General features: G+C 46.6%; 1 protein-coding gene across 1 annotated transcript; it reads right to left on the bottom strand.

Annotated features, from left to right (window-relative positions):
• Positions 1–1,622: 1,622 nt before the first annotated feature.
• Positions 1,623–16,903, bottom strand: RpL11 (ribosomal protein L11). The gene is made up of 5 exons (XM_089572131.1): positions 16,786–16,903; positions 16,010–16,135; positions 13,434–13,583; positions 9,004–9,246; positions 1,623–1,757 (listed from the first exon to the last, which is right to left on the bottom strand). Exons 1-5 carry the CDS (start codon positions 16,795–16,797, stop codon positions 1,719–1,721), a joined length of 570 nt encoding a protein of 189 aa, XP_089428257.1. The 5' UTR covers positions 16,798–16,903; the 3' UTR covers positions 1,623–1,718.
• Positions 16,904–18,371: the final 1,468 nt, after the last annotated feature.

Consider the following 18,371-nt stretch of genomic DNA (forward strand, 5'->3'; position numbering starts at 1 on the left):
TGGATTTCCGTACCCGGATGATGGCTCTCGGTCTCGGCGTGACGTCACCACAATGCCGACAACGGGGGCTAAAAGCATTTCATGCTTAAAATAGCTGCATTTAGCGTATCGTAAGCGTGCATACGGTTATGGCATGTAGACAGCATCGATTAACGTCTTGACGTCTCTGTGTACGCCATGAGCAGACGACAGACAGACGACGAGCGGCCGACGCGATGGCAATCGTGCTTCTGCGGGAACGGTGGGCGCGCGGGTGTAACTTCTAGTCGCAGCTTCCACAGGCGGCCACCAGGTGCACCGATACGGCAATAAATAGCGAAAAAAAACGTGTTATCCGCCTTTTTCGCTAAAATGCTTGTCGGATTTATCAATTTTAGCAGACAAGCCCTTGTTTACATGTAAAAGAGCAGCTCCAAAAGTTTGGTTCAGTATTTATGCATCCTCCAATTTTTGTGATATAGTTTATCCGTCCATCCAATCTCATTTTTCGAATACTTCAAAATAATGGCGCAAAGCGAATTAAACAGCAAGCAACTCAAATTTCTGAAAATTCACCCTTCCTACACGAGAACCAGACTGGGCAGTAACGTACCGGGCAAGAAACAGCGTTGGATGGACCATGCCTGCAGCGGAATTTCGGTGAAGTTAATGCGTCTGGCGCAGCAAATCGCAAGGCCACCAGTGTCAGAATGGCACAACAGCCCCACCACTGCTAAGACTTTTAGCAAGTACATACCACCACCGATTACCGAACGCAGTCAGTGCGCATGTGCAGGTCTCCACAGAGCGCCCGGCAGCTGCAAAAGTAGACTAATCGCACCATGCGCAGTGGCAGTACACGCCGTGATGAAAAGCTCGCCGTTCAACTATGCGGCCAGCTCGAGAGCTAGCACCAGACATTAGCAGTCTGCGGCCCACGAAGCGAGCGACGCCTCGCATTCCCTTATCCGAAGAACACTCCATACTGCGACGCGCGTCATGCGTAAAAGTAACGAGTCAACCGTGGCCAAACAACGCATGCTACCGATACACTTACCTTATTTGCATCGAGTCTTCCACTCCTACGCAACTATCTGGCTTACCGAAGCTCCGTCCACGGTAAAAATGACTAGTCTCTTAATCAAGCTAGCCTTAATACTCTTTCGATAAAATTTTAAACCCCCTATGCTGTCCAGGAGCATGGATGAAGGTGGTGTGAATGTACAGGCAGTATTAGCCCTCTTGCAATAGCCCCGACAGGCATAGTTTTAACTCTTATGCCTGCTTACACATATTCAAAGCATCTGCATGCGGCATTTTTTCCCTTTTTTTTTTGCCATAAAATGCTGCAGGGATTTACTCATGTAGCCTCTCAAAATTTGTTAAGAAAAAAAAAAGCTTTTCTTGCCAACAAGCATGTCCAAGAAGGATTAGCCAGTTGCTTTGGTTTGTACTGTGTAAATGCTGTCTCAGACTGCAAGCAAATATTAATTCAGATTTCTACCCAAACATTCGAATGCCCATCAAAGCCTGTTCATAAAATGTTCCAAGGCTTCAACAAAAAAATTCAGTTCAGAATGTTATGTACACAATTTCACCTCCCTCCAAAATACCTTGGCAACAAAAGTGATGAGAATGTAAACAAGTAGTGGCTGCTTGTATGGATACCAAATGCAGACAAACAACTAGGCATGTGTTTTTTTTTTTCTTTTATGACGGATCAGTGGGTAGTACCAGGTTTATTTGCCGCTCTTGCCAGGCAAGATGATACCATCATACTGCAAAGAGAAATAAAAGAAGCAGTTAGCTCTCATTCTCTTGTCCAACAGTGAGCAATACAAACCTAAGGCTACACAAGGCATACGTATTCACATAAACTACAGTGTTGTTCCCATAAGGGCAAATTATAACATGCCAGGATTCTTGGTTCCTGGGAAAGCAAATCACTTTGCAACCCTGAACACAAACATTTCTTCCGCCGAAGCAGCTTTCACTACAACAAAGTGAGATCAAAAGCCGCTGCCTAAGCGACGGACAACAGCCATTTGAAAAGGTTTCAAATGCAGTGAGCAGGATGCATTCATTAACACAAGTTAATTAACAAGTTAACATTCATTAACAAGTTAACACAAGCACACCTAACACAAGTTAGGTGTTCCTACACAGCTCACAAATCCACTCGAACAGCTCAGCCTCATAATACCATAGGAACTAGCCATTCAAAAATCTTGTGGGGTTAGCTATGACTGAACACAAGCTGAGCTAGTATTGGCAGGAGTTCTCTCTTCTGTTGCACATAGCTGAAAGGTGCAGACGGCTGCCGTGAGAGTTGGAGCAATTTCAGTCTGTCCCAGTAAGGTTATACCCTAGCAAAACAAACACCACAAAAAACAACTCTGTATGCAATGCATCAACCATTATAGACGTGTTGGGACAAAGGGCAGAACATTACGCATAAGGACCCATGCAAAGTACTACTATTACGCAAATTATGAATGCCCCCACACCACGCTGCTTTTGGGGCACGTGTAGCCAACCACACACACATCAATTTCGAGAAAGAATTCTAGTCTCATCACAATATATGCCAAAGCAACTGAAGATGCATTAACATATTCGCCTCCTTTTATAGATGCCACAACATGTACTCCATCGTGATATCACAGTTTAGTCCTGGTTTTTCCTCATCTCTGTTTTGTTAGTGCAAGCTCGGCCCAACATTGATGCAAGGTGACAAGCCACTCAGCTACCAGGCCGTTTGTGGGTGTGCGAATTCACAAGTGGCATGGACAGGTAGACATTCCAGTGAGAAACTAAGAGCGTGGAATCACAAAAACCACCAGAATCAGCAGGCAACAACACCTTAGCCCCTTTGGCAAAAGCAAAAAAAAAAACTAACGAAATCAAGGTACAATGCCGGTGCATCACACAGGGACGAGAAGCTTGTGAAAGTGAGCAAAAGTAATTTCATTTATAAGAAGGTCCACCAGCAGCTCAAGCCAACAAAACAATGCAGCATTTACTTGAATAATAACTATGAAAAGCGCCCAGGAATTACAGCCAAGCTCACTTATAAAGAATATCTGCACCATTTGTTCGTTATATCTGAAGTTAGCACTAAGCGGACTGGCCACATACAGATGAAAAACGTAAGGCAAACTATCGCAGAGTGATGTCTACACTGAAGCTGCAAGTCACCATCAGGTGGCCAAGTTTTGACGCTGTTTGCCATGTTTTCACGCACCGCAATCAACGGAGCAATTGGCACTGCCCCTTTAGGCACAGTGCACCATGCACTGAAAGGAGGCTTTTTATTCTGGGGCATACAACAATTCAGCCCAGACGAAGTGTGGCAAAAACAGGCCCAATATGCTTTCAGGAACTGGAGGAACGAAAGAACTTAGAATAATCAGTGCACTGTCATGACGGACCACCGGCAACTGAGACACACGCCGAGATGACGCTGCACCCAATGTTTCTATAGGCTGTGCCATTGACCAAAGACTGCCAGTAGTCCTCGTGAAAAGACGTGACTTCCAGCACACTTTTATGCGAAGCATACTAAAATAGCCCAACCCAGTTCCTCGAGCGCGGCGGTGTCGTTACCATTGACCTTTCGTGACCTCCATGTCATACCACGTGATGCGTGACGTCACAGCAGATGAGAAACGGGGGCCCAACTCGCGCCGTCGCGCGAGGCGTCGTGACCAAGGATGACCATGTGGTGCGTGACGTCACAGCAGATGAGAAACGGGGCCCCAGCTCGCGCAGTCGCGCGAGGCGTCGCGACCAATGTGTTTCCTGCTTCTGCCACTAGGTGCGCTGTAGTGAACACGTGATGCTGGAGCGGCGGTATACAAGGGGGTGCGCCTGCCTCTGCTAGGCGTACACGGGATAGAGATGCCTCCTGGAGACAGGGCTGCTCGTTGGAATGAGAAGCAAAAGTTGCGGCGTGCTACAGAGACTGATGAAGAGAGTGAAGAACGTCTAGCCAAGCGGCGTGCTCGATATGCAACTCGGCGGCAATATGCTTCGCATCTGACTAGGTTTAACCTTAGCTAAGCCTCAGCCATTTTTTGTCATGCCGCTCGGAAAACAAGTACCTCTCTTAAGCTTTTGTTCCTCGATGTTCCGAAGGACATCTGGGATGGACGCTCTTGGTCCATCACAAGAAATGCCTTGGAATCAGCGTGTTAGTTGTACCTCCAAATTTGTAGTAAGGCCTGCATACGTACCAGACCCAACGTTGCAAAGGAGGATTCACTCTAGCACTTTGCTGATAAGCAACACAGGACTGGACGCATACCAAGCACCAGTGCCTGCCGATGAAGTGCAGTAATAATACACCCAAGCATCTAATGCACTGATGACTTTAGGTTATATATCAACAATCCATTCAACCAATTCCTCTTGATCTCTGTATTCCATCCCATACATGCTTGCTTAATGACGTCTTTCAAGCAAGTGATCTTGCCACTCCCTTTTACACCAGCAAGTCTCACAAAACGGCAAATTCGCAATTGCCATTTCCTCAACTCTTTCAATTTACAGTCAAACCCTGATATAACGAACTTGGATATAGTGAATTATGCTTTATATTGAACACTTGGAAGTACTTATAACAAACTGCACATTGGATATAGTACTGAACGCTGAGTGCCCACAATCGGTCAACAAACAAACGCCCCCCAACGCGCTGCTGCACCGGCTCCCGATTAGTCTCCGAACAATCACGCTGTCCGGTCGGCACTACAGTGAAACCCGTGAAATGCAGAAGTGGGAGCAGCCCTTTAAAATCCGTGCCGTCAGCCAGCCTTGCTTTGCAGCACTTCTATTCGGCAGCCGTATACCATGTGAAAAGTATACAACAGCTATATCCTACCGGTACTCACCTATGGGGCAGAAACATGGAGGCTAACAAATGGAGGATAACAAAAGAGGGTTCAGCTTAAGTTAAGAACAACGCAGCGAGCTATGGAAAGAAAAATGATAGGTGTAACGTTAAGAGATCGGAAGAGGGCGGAGTGGGTGAGGGAACAAACGCAGGTTAATGACATCTTAGTTGAAATCAAGAGGAAGAAATGGGCTTGGGCAGGGCATGTAATGCGAAGGCAAGATAACCGCTGGTCCTTAAGGGTAACGGAGTGGATTCCAAGAGAAAGCAAACGTAGCAGGGGACGGCGGAAAGTTAGGTGGGCGGATGAGATTAAGAAGTTTGCGGGGATACAGTGGTGGCAACTGACAAAGGACAGGGTTAATTGGAGAGACATGGAAGAGGCCTTTGCCCTGCAGTGGGTGTAGTCAGGCTGATGATGATGATGATACCATGTGGTCAGGTACGTGCGAACAGCCCCCGACCTATCACACTGGCTTCGGGAGAAGCATTCCTCCCTTCATTGGGAGAAGGCAGACCACCGGCCTATGAATGCTACAATATATCATCTTCCATGAATAGCTCGCGTTTGCGAGTCGTGCGGCTATTCTGCTCTCTTGACCACGGCTGTGCCTGCTTTGCTGCACACTTGCTTTCCAGTGCCTCACCCTGCAGGATGACGAAACAGTGGCAACTGTTCAGCCATGGTCGGACTCGAGCGGCAGCGGCTTTACAGCCACTTGATCCAAGGCATTGTCCATGCATTCTAGCTAGTCTACTGGAAGCATGTGATTGAGCAGCTTTTCGTGAAACTGTGGGTTAATGACAAGCTAAAGACACGTAACTCGAGACGCAATCCGATGTGGAACCTGCGAGTGCAAGATGACAATGACGTTGCCACTCTATGATGGTTTGGTTTGGTTTATGGGGTTTAACGTCCCAAGGCTACTAAGGCTATGAGAGACGCCGTAGTGGAGGGCTCCGGAAATTTCTACCACCTGGGGTTCCTTAACGTGCACTGACATCGCACAGTACATGGGCCTCTAGAATTTCGCATCCAAAGAAATTCAACCGCTGCGGCCGGGATCGAACCCGCGTCTTCCAAACCACGCTGAATACGCAGGTTCTCGCCTGATCACTCTATGAGAAAGGCTCGCCGATGTTCCAAATGCTGCTCCAAGAGAAGTTGCCTTCAAGGATACTTTGACGCTTGACAACGACGCAGCTGTGATAGTAAGCTCGCTGGACTTGGGAAATTGTTTCTGGTGTGCAGGTGTCTCGTGCAACCGAAGAGACTGAGAAGCCGCCGGTGAAAGATGATCACCCTTGCCTAACACTTCACCAAATCTTCCTGCTACCAATGTGCTGCGACAATACTGCTTGGAAGTACAAAGCAAGCAGACTGAAGTTTGCCGAAATGGTGTCAAGTGTCAAAAAGGAGATTCTCTTTGACGAAGCTAAACGCAGTGTTCAGGCAAAAATCACTGCCTACTGCAAACAGGTGTACATTTCTTGCAAATAAATTACTTCTGAAGTAATTATTCATGGCGACTGGCATGGTTTTTCTTTCAACAGTGCATTTTCGCTTCTGTTCACAATATTTTCTGTAATGAATTTGGTACTGATGTTCGTTAAAGCAGGTTCGGGCATACCGAATCACTCAATATATCGAACAAATTGCGTTGAATGACACCGTTTATTGCAACCGGGTTTGACTGTATCAAGTATTCTCGAGTTCACTTTCCAGCTTCAACCCCATATGTTGGAATGATGGTTTGGTTTATGGGGTTTAATGCCCCAAAGCAACTCAGGCTATGAGAGATGCCAAAAAGAAGGGCTCTGGAAATTTCAACCACCTGGGATTCTTGAGCACTGACATCGCACAGAACATGGGCCTCTGGAATTTCGCCTCCATCGAAATTCGACCATCGCGGCCGAGATCGAACCCACGTCTATATGTTGGAATGAAAAGGACCAAGGTGGCATAGGATGCCTTCTACCCTCCAGGCTCAGTCGCTCAACAGAAGCATTGTAGTGCAAACCAAGACCAAAATTTCCCTTGCCTGGCCACAACCCCTGAACAGGAAAAGGCAAGCGCAAACGAGAAATGCCTTGGAATTGGCAGACGCCTCACAAGCTATGTCATAACAATAAACTTTTTCCAAATGTGCATCACTATCAAAGCAATTAAAAATTGGAGGAATGTGATAGCGTTAATGGGTTTACTGCCCATATATAAATGCAAAATTGGTCATACTGGACTTCTACATTCATAGATGCCTGGGAGTCTTCAGGCCACTCCTGGCGCAGTGGTGCAGCAGTTAAGTGGTCCACCACTGCCTTCCAATGGGAGGTGCAGCCACGTGTGGGGCTTGTGTGACCGAGGGTACTCTGCCCGAGCAACCTCTCGCGACCACCATTAAACTGTACCTGCCAACACGGTGGTCAGTTTCCTCCCAATCCGGTGGGCAAGTAGTGATGATGCCACCACGTCACATAACCTAGGTGACATTAGAAGAACTTTTTGTTGGGCTAGATGGTGCATGTTGAAAGAAAAGAACTGCAGCGCAACCAAGACGTACACAAGAGAGGACCACACAGGACTAGCGCTAAACTTCATCTAACTTTATTCACTAACAGCGCAGCAACTATAAGGAAAAACCAGGACACTAGCAGAGAGATACCAGTTCCCACACAACACTATCTACAGAACCGTTACAAGATACGCCACTTCCGATTTGAAGAGGCTCACCGACGTATCGCTAACACAAAATACACCTCTCTTTCTTATACGAAATGCTTCCAATAGTTCCCTTGCCCTTGTATCCTTGCTTTTACCTAAAATCTTCATCTCATGAAACCGTGGTTGACACTTTTTGCAGTACTTGCATCTGGCCTGTGGCAAATGTTCTGCCGCTCGAGGGCATTCATAACACTCAGCGCAGTGCTGAGAAAGGTGTGCACCACTTACGTCTTTCACTGACCTGGCGTGCTCACCTGCCCTTCCATTGATGCACCGCCCTGTTTGGCCCACATAGGCCTTCCCGCATGACAGCGGTATTTCGTAAACCACCCCGATGCAGCAACTCGTGAACTTCTTTGCATGTCTGATGCGGCACCCACTCTTGTCTTTGCTCGCGATGCGCGTGCAGAGCTGTGCCTCTCTTGTGTACGTCTTGGTTGAGCTACAGTTCTTTTCTTACAACCTTGGTGAGCCACCTAGGTTGCCCCTTCAGCAATTTTTCACTCACAACACAGACGAAGCCAGGTTTTCTGTACAACGGGGGCCTTAACGCTGCCGCGTTAACCCTTTGAAGGTTTTTGCCGTATATGTACGGCGGCGGTTTTCTGTCCCGCAAGGTCTTTGCCGTACGGGTACGGTTTCGATCTTCCGTTTGAAATTTTGCGCCAAAAGAACAATGCGTGCTCACTGGGGGGTGCTGCCACCTCTTAGGACTTACAAGAAGTGTTTGAATTTTGTGCTGCCTTCTTACGGAGGATAAGCAGAACTTATGTCTAGCTTTAGCACGGCGGCACAGACTGCGGCAACACACCCCTTTTGTAGTTTTGGTTTCATCGCGTGATTGCAACGGAGTCGCGCAAAATTTGAGTTTTCTTTTTGTCAGCACTATCTTGCAGGGGCTGCCGAAGTTGATTTCTATCTTTATTGGTGCGGCTCTTAGCTTGCTTATCACCGTTGCTATTCTATTCTATTGAACATTTTCCAGTTGTGAGTGATGCTGTCACCAAAGTACTGTTCCTAATTTTTTTTCACTATTTATTCTCGATTATATACATTTTGTAGATTCAAGATCCGCAATAAAGTAATTTGACCCCCTGGGAAAGTTCAAAATAATTCGACCCTCAAAGGGTTAAAAGGCACAGCATGCAGCTTTTGCAATTTCCCTCAACTAGAGCTCCTATTTCTACTACTATCACTAAAAGCTCAAAAATGACCGTTATCATTTATTATAAATCCGAGCTTGAAAGCACAGCTGCAACACAATCCTTAGTTAAAACGCACCCATCATCATGCACGAACCACTTCTATCAGCTAAGGGGCCATTTTTCTAACAAGCGTAATGAAAGACGGCAAAATGTGAGCCCTGAACAAGGAAAGAACACTGCCGGACGAGCACAGCCGATCTCACCTTCTGCTGGAACCACTTGATGGCCTCCTCCTTGCAGAGCCGGTGATTGGCCCCGATCGTGCCCTTCTTGTGGCGCCTGTGTGCAACGTTGAAACCCGGCCGGCCCAGGACCACATAGAAGTCGAGGCCATAGATGCCAATGGTGGGGTCATACTTTATGCCCAGGTCAATGTGCTCCTGGATGCCAAAGCCAAAGTTGCCCGTGTCCGAGAAGTTGTCCTTGCGAAGCTCATATTCTCGCACCTGCACAGGGGAAGAGGAAGTTACCAAACTGCCCCACAAAGCATCCTCCACAGACTTCATTCCCTGGCTCTCTGAACAACTCACTGCTGAGCCAGAATAAAAGTAAATATACCGTCTGCATTACTACGCATGTCTTCGATTTGACACCAGAGTAATGCCAGCCACTTAACACATGTCTGGACAGACCAACTGTGCCAAAACATAATGTGGCGGTGCCGCGGCGATTGGAACAGCGGCCCTTCCATCAACTACGACACTCCCATGAGTTCAGCAGGATGCGTAGTTGGTTCATATTGCTTTAGAAAGATGGGATGCACACATGAAACAATCACAAGAAAGAAGACGGGACGGGCGTAGTGTGCACTGTTAAAAGTGAAAAATAAAAACCCTTCGCTATGGTAAAAGAACTCGTGCATTCTATGTTCCTTCGTCACTAAATGTGTTGCCGTCAAGCGCATTTTCTGTGAGTACAAATTATAAACTAAAAAAACTATTGCGTTCATCTGTTTTCATCTGACCTTTAACTTCGTTTTTTGGTATTACAGTCAGGCCCACTTATAACAATACTGGTTATAACAATACATTGGATATAACAATGGTCAGTCACGGCACCTTCAGCTTTATCATGTGTTCTATGGAAAAATAAACTGCTTATAGCAATGCTGTCAAGGCACATTATTTGTTATAACAATTAAATCTGGCAATTGAGTGTCAACCATAATAGAAAAAAAAAGGAAATGCTACAACCACACCAGAAAAACCATGCCTATAACACAAAGTGCACGTGTGTGGGACTGACCAACGGTCTGAGCCGGCGCAGCAATGTCACGAAAGCAAAAGAACCCGTGACCTCGCACTCGTAAACGCTGCCACGGGGCGCGCCGAGGATGCTTGCGTGTCTGTCGCAATGGCACAGGCAGGAGAAACGACGGATGTGCTCCCCTGAGCATAAGGCCCATGCAGAGAAGAAAGTAGGGAGCCTTGGTGGAGCAGTCCATTATTAGCGTTTGTGAGGGGTGCGCCGCTCGCCGAAAAAAATGCACAGACACGTTTTCCTTTGTCTTTACACTCTGAGCTACGGCTGGCACCGGCAGTGCGTACGTTGTCCCATCTTCCCCTGTTCTTCGCTAACTTCCCCACGCTCCCCGCTTCACAAATTTCACATGTTCCAGGGGGCAGGCGTCATCGCGTCAGGCGAGCTGCTGCATTGGCTACGCACGCCATGCGTACTTCCAATCAGTCGGTGCAGCGCGCACGCTTGCAGCCAGCGCAGTTTTTCTCTTGTCAGCTGTCACTGCACCCTTGGTTCTGCATGCTTCTTGAATTTCCCATAAGAATCGCTTCCAGAAAGCCGGCTTGATTCCCGTGACGTGGAGGTGCGCGGAGCTCCTGCCAGAGCAGTGACGGTGGTGTTTTGGTCATGAGTGAACGGTGAACGTTTTTCCAGTCCCCTGAAGTTCGAATTAATGCGCTTTTACAGGCATTAGAACAATCAAACACCTCAGAGTATTTACTGCCAATAAATGCTCTGAAGTGTGTCATCTTTTCTTTTTTTCGGCTCAACCCAGTTATAACAATTATTGGTTATAACAATGGTATTTCCACGGCACTTGAATATTGTTATAAGTGGGCTTGACTGTATTTATTGCCTGTTTTGTCTCGTCGTTCCTTTCATGGTCATATCCCTGGACTTTCATCGCCTACATTGCCTGATATACATTTGTTGTTCGTGTAGTTTAGTGGATTCAGTGTTTTTTCCAGTTAACTGTGAAGTGTGATGGGTTTCAACGTTTTTTTTTTGCTGTTCCTATTTTTCTGTTGCTTTCTGCTAATTTTAGTTTGTAAAGCACCGCACGCGACTTGCCGCTACCTGCCAGGCGCTGCCATACAAGCCCAATGAGGCTTCGGCAGGCCTGAATCTGTAAAATGTCTTTGCAGTGCAGAATAAACTGATTGATTGATTGATTGAATAAGCGATCAGAACAGCCTAATTACAGGGCAGAGCCGTAGAGCAAACAACTTTACAACCACGCTGTAGCATCCCTGATATCTAGTTTGTTTCGCCTTTATTAATGGTGTTATGTTTTGGTTTAGATCTGACCCCCCCCCCCAAATTTGAATCTCCAAATTTTGAAAAACAGCGCACAATTGTGTAAATACAGTATAACAGCGACTGAAATTTCACACACGTCACAAATGAGTGCTCATTCGCACTCACCGCAGTACCACAATGAACAGCCAGGCCACCACATAATATCTACAGTGGGAACTTCTAATTCAAACTTCCAAGGTTTGAAAACTTGGTCTAATAAAGAGGAATTCCAAGCTAAACGGAGCAGACATCAGTGAGTTGGCACATTGCAACTTGTGCTAGCGTGGTTGCAAGCTTGTACTGCTCTCTGTTGCTGTCAGCTGCAAAAACCTGAAGTACTAGTGACAGCTCATGGTACCCATAGGTGCCAAGTCCTTTCATCCCGAATACATGAAGAGGCAGCAGCAAAGCATGTGGGGAGTGCACAGCTTCACGGAGATGGCGAGCGGAAGAAAATAGCAGTGCTTTTCGAAACCAGGAGCTCATACTGTGACAAAACGGATTGTAGTCCTGGCTGTTCTAACCGCAGCCCTAGCTGTTCTTTTGCAACACCGTCAAAACTGCCATTTTGATGAAAGGCAAGGCACCCCTCATTATATGCAAGCCACTGTAGACTGCATACAGTAACGTTGGATTTTGGCTCCTGTCACTAGGCCTAATTACTAGGGCCGGGAAATTTAGGCACTAAAGAACCCTGAAATAGCCAGGCATCTAGGCTCTGAAAAATATTGAAATAGGCGCTATAAAGCAAAAATGAGCGCTTTGAATAATACTCTTTATTCATGAGTAAAAGATTTGTAAATCAAGCATGGCGAGTACGCAGTCCTCGACTGAAGCAATAAAGCGCATTCTCAGGTTTTCGAACTTGAAGCTCCTTCGGTTTTCGCTAAGCATAGCTTTGTACTAAAAGGCTTCTTTTGACATCACAAAAACTTAGTGGCGCGAACCAAAAACATGAGAGTTGATAAAGGCTTAGGCCCTCAGGTGATGTGGCCGTATCGTCTCCACGTAGAAAGTCTCTGATTTGGGAAATTGTTTCTAGGCATCTATTTTTTTGTGCCAATTGTTGCATCTCCGTAGAAGCAGTAGCGCCCTTTCCTTTCAGTCCCTAAAGTTCTGCAGGTACCTCTGCCACTACCTTCAACAATTCATCTATTGAGAGTCCAGCCTTTTCCAACTTTGTCATCCTTTCTGTCAATGTTGAGAAGTTTACACTACTGTATGTCAGGTCTCTTTCCAAACTCGCCTCTTGCTACACTTCGAGATGAACACTCCGTTACACTACGTTCAAGTTCCAGTTCTAGAAAAACGTTCGGCGAGACCCGCACCTTTTGTGCGTGCATCGGCGCATGCCTTTCACCGTGCATAGACAGATGTACCAAAATTGAAAAACTGCACAGAGGACCGAAGTGCCGGATTTAGGCATTTATAGGAAAAAACTGCGGTTAAATAGGTAGTATTTCCTAAAAAATGACAAAAAGGCAGGCAAGTGCAAAAATCCCCTGTTTAGGCATTTATAGGCATGTTTAGGCAAATGCCTAAATTTCCGGGCCCTACTAATTACGAAGGAAACACCCACAGGTGGCTTGTTTCGGTCGACTGACGGTTCTGCCCTATCTTTATCGCCACCTTCACCTTTTTGTTTCGGGCCCTACTTACAGCACATGCAGCGCAGTTCCCACACTAGTGGAGTCACATTCGCATTTCCATTTAGTCCTAACCAGTGCATTCGCTAGCGGCATGCCAAGAGCCAGATGGCCATCGAACGAAGAGCTCACGAAAGCGGTCCCCACCAGTAGTCTGCGTAAACGATGCATGCGCGATTTAGTTTCACCTGAAGCTTCATAATGTGAACAAAAACTGTCCCTTTTTTCACCATACTGACAATTAGAGGTAGTAGTAATACAATCTTTTTCAGTGAAATTTGATTTTTGGACTGCTTGACTTTTTTTTTTTACAATTTCGCGGTCCCCAGAGAGTCCTAAAAGATGAGTTGGCCACTGATCTGTACGAACCGCCTCGCCATACAGTGCGTGCAGAAAGGGAGAAAAGGCTTCAGTAGTCTCTCCCACAACCCTCCGTTTATTCTACACACCTTGAGGCCTTTCTCGAGGATCTCCTCCGCCTTGGGTCCCCGTACTGTGCAGTGCACGGCAATCTTTTCGTTTCTCCTGATGCCGAAAGATCGCACTGTGTAGCGGGCCTTGGAGAACACAGGCTGCTGGCCTGTGAGCTGTTCGAGCACCTGTTGAGCGGGGAAACAGAGAAAGCAAGCTCTTCAGAACTCGAGTAAAGCAACAGAAACATAGGAAACAAGACACCAGATTCAACATTTGTCAAGTATATTAAGCAGTGCTTGAAATGTAATGCACACCTTCCCTCGAACATCCCCACTATAAATCCCAGCATTTATTTGGGCTGCACGGCCAGGAGCTGGAAACTCACCAACACTTTTAGTACCAAGTGAACCATAATTTCAGTCTCTGGAGGATCCTCAAAAATAGAACTGATGCATCACCTAAGCAAACAAACTCTGGGAATGGCATGCAGCCAACGGCTAGACACTGTGTATAATCACTGCGATGCAATACCCGTCCTCCCATACATCAGCCCGAGGTGCGGCTATGCCCAAAGAGAGGTTTGTTTAAGAGGAAGGATGAGTAGTCTGCCTGAAGGATCATTACTTGGTCTGCTACTGTGCAGAGGACGAGCAGAAGGAGGAGGGTTACGATGGGTGACAATGTGGATATAAGATATAGGATCATATACGACCACACCAGGAGTTTGCCATACCGCAACCACAAAGTGGGCCTCATCAAATATGGTTCATGCAGCTCCTGAACGGTAGCAAGGAGTTCCAGCTGTGCCACGCTTTCTGCCACACAGCAATGACCCGGTGCAAGAGCACCTTTCTTGCATACTCAAGGTGCCCGGCTCGAATCCCAGCACCAGCGAGAGCCGACATCCGACAATTTCCTTCACGGACCATTAACCAGAATAATATCTCGCGAATAAGGAAATAAAACCAAAGCAGTTCCAAGTGCCCACCCATCTAAAAATAATTCCTAGCAACATTCCTTAGCTCTTGAAATGGTGGCCCCGTGCAGTTCTTCATAGGCTCCAATCTTCACCTTCGTATTATCACCCCCCCAGCCAGGGAATACAGCTAGCAGTGCATGAAACCAAGTCACAGACTAAGGACAACATGGAAGTTTCCCCCCAATGGCAACACAGCAGAGAATGACACTGCCAGGCAGCATACCTTCCAGTCCTAAATTTTTCCTGGCCTTAGAGAAGCCTTGGCAGCTCAAGACAGCAGATCAAATGGCAGTATCACTAAGTAAACTAGAAGCTTGATGTCCCCACAAGCTATTGCATGTGCGTTTCAAGTAATACAAATCAGCGACTCAAAACATAGGAAATCAGCAGTGCAGAATACGATGGAATTGTTAACTTGCACTGCAACAGCAGGTTGCAAAATCACCCGACTCCATGCAAGCTAAGAGAGAAAAAAAGCAAATTGTACCTCCAAATTTGTAGTAAGAGCTGTGAAAACCATCAGCCCTACGTTGCAAAGGAGGATTTATTCTTGCACTTGTTGACATACAACACAGGACTGAATGCACAGGCATCAGCACCTGCCGATGAGTGCTTGAGCAACACGAAAAAGAAAAAATTGGTTTGGTTTGGTTTTATGGGGTTTAACGTCCCAAAGCGACTAAGGCTATGAGAGACGCCGTAGTGGAGGGCTCCGGAAATTTCGACCACCTGGGGTTCTTTAACGTGCACTGACATCGCACAGTACACGGGCCTCTAGAATTTCTCCTCCAAAGAAATTCTGCCGCCGCGGCCGGGATCGAACCCGCGTATTTTGGGTCAGCAGCAGAGCACCATAACCACTAAGCCACCGCGGCGGCCGAAAAAAATTAACACACAAGGCTCAATGTTTAAATCAAGGGCAGATGAAGTATATGAAGACTCTCACAAAGTATGTCACTGTTATAACGGCACAAGTTCCAAAATCAATGTTTCTTCCAATGAACGCCTCTAAACTCAAAAAAGTCCTGCTCTTATTTTCTGACATCTACCCCGGCAGTCCATCCAATTAGATTTCAGTGACTTCAAAGATGTCTTTACATGCGAATTCTTGCAAACACATTGACCTGAACCTAAATGCTGAAAGTACCACCACCTGAAATACCTACCCCCCCCCCCCCCCCCAAAAAAAAAAAAAAAATTTGCGCAACCAGCGAAGTTGACCAACACTGCCCCTAAAGAAAAAATTTGGATAGGCAAACCCACCATTTCTCTTTACAGTTTTTTTTTTTTTTCCTAGCTTACGAAATATCTTTCAAGGGATATTACCGCAAATAATTTCTACCACAACAAAAAATGTGCTACTATGCTACCACATGCAATCTGAAAGGAAATGGAACAGTAACCCTACGTAAGTGATTTGTGAAATGTGTCAAAACGCAGGTTGCCGCAAAGTTTTCTGATTCATGGGTGGCTGCTGGCAAAATGCAATGCAGTGTATTACTGCCACAGTAATCGGCACCTTGACGGCACTGCAAACGAGCCGCTTTAGCTGAAGTTAGTTACCACATGTTTGTGCTTCATATTAAGTGGCATCTAAGTAACACACAATGCACAATTAAATGAGTAGCCCACCTTGGCGGCTCGTGTCAGCCTGTCTCCGGACTCGCCAACACAAATGTTGAGGCACAGCTTCCGGATTCGAACCTCACGCATGGGGTTCTTATCCTTGTCTTTCTTGTCCTTCTTGATTACTTTCGGCTGCAAGTAAGTACGGAGGCAAGGTCAACGGGCGCGGAAAACTAACACCACCATTCTACAGAAGAGGTGCTTACATGATACTTTTAACACCATTCGCGTGCGCGCAGTATAACACTTACACACGGACGATCCAATTTAAGAAGCGGCAGTGCTGATTTCACCTTGCTGTCGCAGGCAGTACAACCGAGCAGCGCAATCAGACATGCGTGACACAAGGGTTTTAAACTAAATGTCTTTGTATTGCTCCCCAGGACAAGGCAGGTCTAGGCTAGCCACTCAACGCGACATGCCCGGACGTGAACCTGATGAAACCACCAAGTCCTGCTAACAAAACTATGCTGCATCTAACCACACTGTCACAGAATTTCAAAAAATACACGGCAGGTAGCCGCTCAGATTACACGCACATTCAACACTATTCCACCATACACGTTGTCCGGCTAAACACCGAGCAGACATGCAAGCACACAAGCTGAGGAGGCAAAAGTAAATTTGGGCTGCAAGAATTATGAGAAGTTAGACTCCTTTATTAACGATATTGTGTGGTAGCTGAACTTTTTATGCACTAGGCGTATACTGAGAAAGTCAAGGTTGGTAATGCACTAAACCGATGAATTTCGATCAAAAATGTCAAAAAATTTTCACCGTACCTTCGCCGTCATGGTGCCGACCGGAAAAGGAACTAGGCTGACTTGGCTTGTCTCGACTTCACGCCGCGACGTTGGCGACGTCACGCAGATGCGGTGGCGCTAATGTCAGTAGCGACTTTCGTAGGCAAAACGATAGGCAAAATTTGATTGACTAGGTGGCTCCACTAGGTGGCTGGATGCCGCATTCCGCGAGCATGGAGTGAAGCCACCGGAAGTTGGACCGCTTGCACCTTGCCGCTTGTCCCGGAAGTCGGGTGTCTGCTGTGTATTTCAATGCAAAAAGTCGCGTCTTTCGCCCTTTCGTTCGCAGTTTTTTGCGTTGTTCTCGTGTAATGTCTGCTGTTATATGAAAGGAACAAGCAAGCTGAACGCGAGAAATGTGAGCATTGTGTGCAGAACCCTGTAATTTCAGAGAAACCGAAGAAGTCATGCATGTCTCACCCTGCCGCGGCAAAGGAGTACGTGCATTTGTCTTCCGAGCGTGAAGGAGAAGTAGTGGAATGACGATGAGGCTAAGTCATCCTAAAACCGTATTTTCGTGCAGGAAAGAAAAGGCACAGCGCGAGAGGAACGACTGACAAGAAAGACGAATGCTGCAGTGCTCGTGAGAAGCGCTGTTAGAAGTCAACTGGGCAATTTCCTCACTGGCGTCCCAGAACCCTCCTCGCAGCGCCGCCTCTCCTCCTCCGCTTTTTTCTCCCTTCTCCTCTTTTTTTCTTTCACGGCTGTTGCGCTCTTCGGTCTATAGGGAAGCGCACCTGAAGTTTGCTTCCACTGCACCAGCGCCACTTCTCCCCTGCCGGTCATTTTGGCGTTGCTGTCCGGGCACGTCGCCGGCGGAGCGCATTGAGCCAGCAGCCTGTCGGCTGGTACGCGCGTGCTGCTCGCGCAGCTGGCACTCTCTCTTTCATTGTGAGCACGTGCCGTCCTGCTCGCGGGCGCACAAAAGTGGTGTTGCCGCTCGCTGTGAATTCCGCGGCGTTCTAAGAGTGGAGAAACTGGTTGTGTGTGCGGCTGTCACAATAGTTCTCTGAACATCAACGGCCAAGGAATGCCCGTGTAAATCTACAGATTTCCTGGTGATGTCCTACATTCTTGGGAAAAAAATTTAATATTGGAAAATTGTAACGTACAGTAACGGAAATATTGAAGGTAATGGTCCACCCTTTCTATATGCAGCAAAATCTTAAATATTTTTCATCGCTCGTATCGAGCAGTTGACGATAGGAAAAACGTTAATACGAAAAAAAAATGCAAGCCTATCGATGGGAGATTGCTATAGTCAAATCTTCCAGTATATGAAAAAAAAATGTGGTCATACATTTTTTACTATTCAAAAATGTTTTTGTCCGGAATTGTTGCGTATGAAATGGATCAGAACGAGAAACGGCAGGCCTCGATAACTGCTATGGGTAGGGTGAAGTAAGCTTTTTCCTGTTACTAAACACGTTTGGTATGTCGCACGCGTAATATTATTTCTGCGTAGTTTTTGCTGTAATTCACTAAGCATGCAGTGTTTAGTAAAGCTCGCGCTAACGAAACTCATTTTTTTTACCGTTTTTTATTTTGGAGACTGACTGCAGCTA

Source organism: Amblyomma mixtum, chromosome 2, assembly GCF_055824585.1.
Source record: "Amblyomma mixtum isolate Tamu chromosome 2, ASM5582458v1, whole genome shotgun sequence".
In the NCBI taxonomy this organism is placed as follows: Eukaryota; Metazoa; Arthropoda; class Arachnida; order Ixodida; family Ixodidae; genus Amblyomma; species Amblyomma mixtum.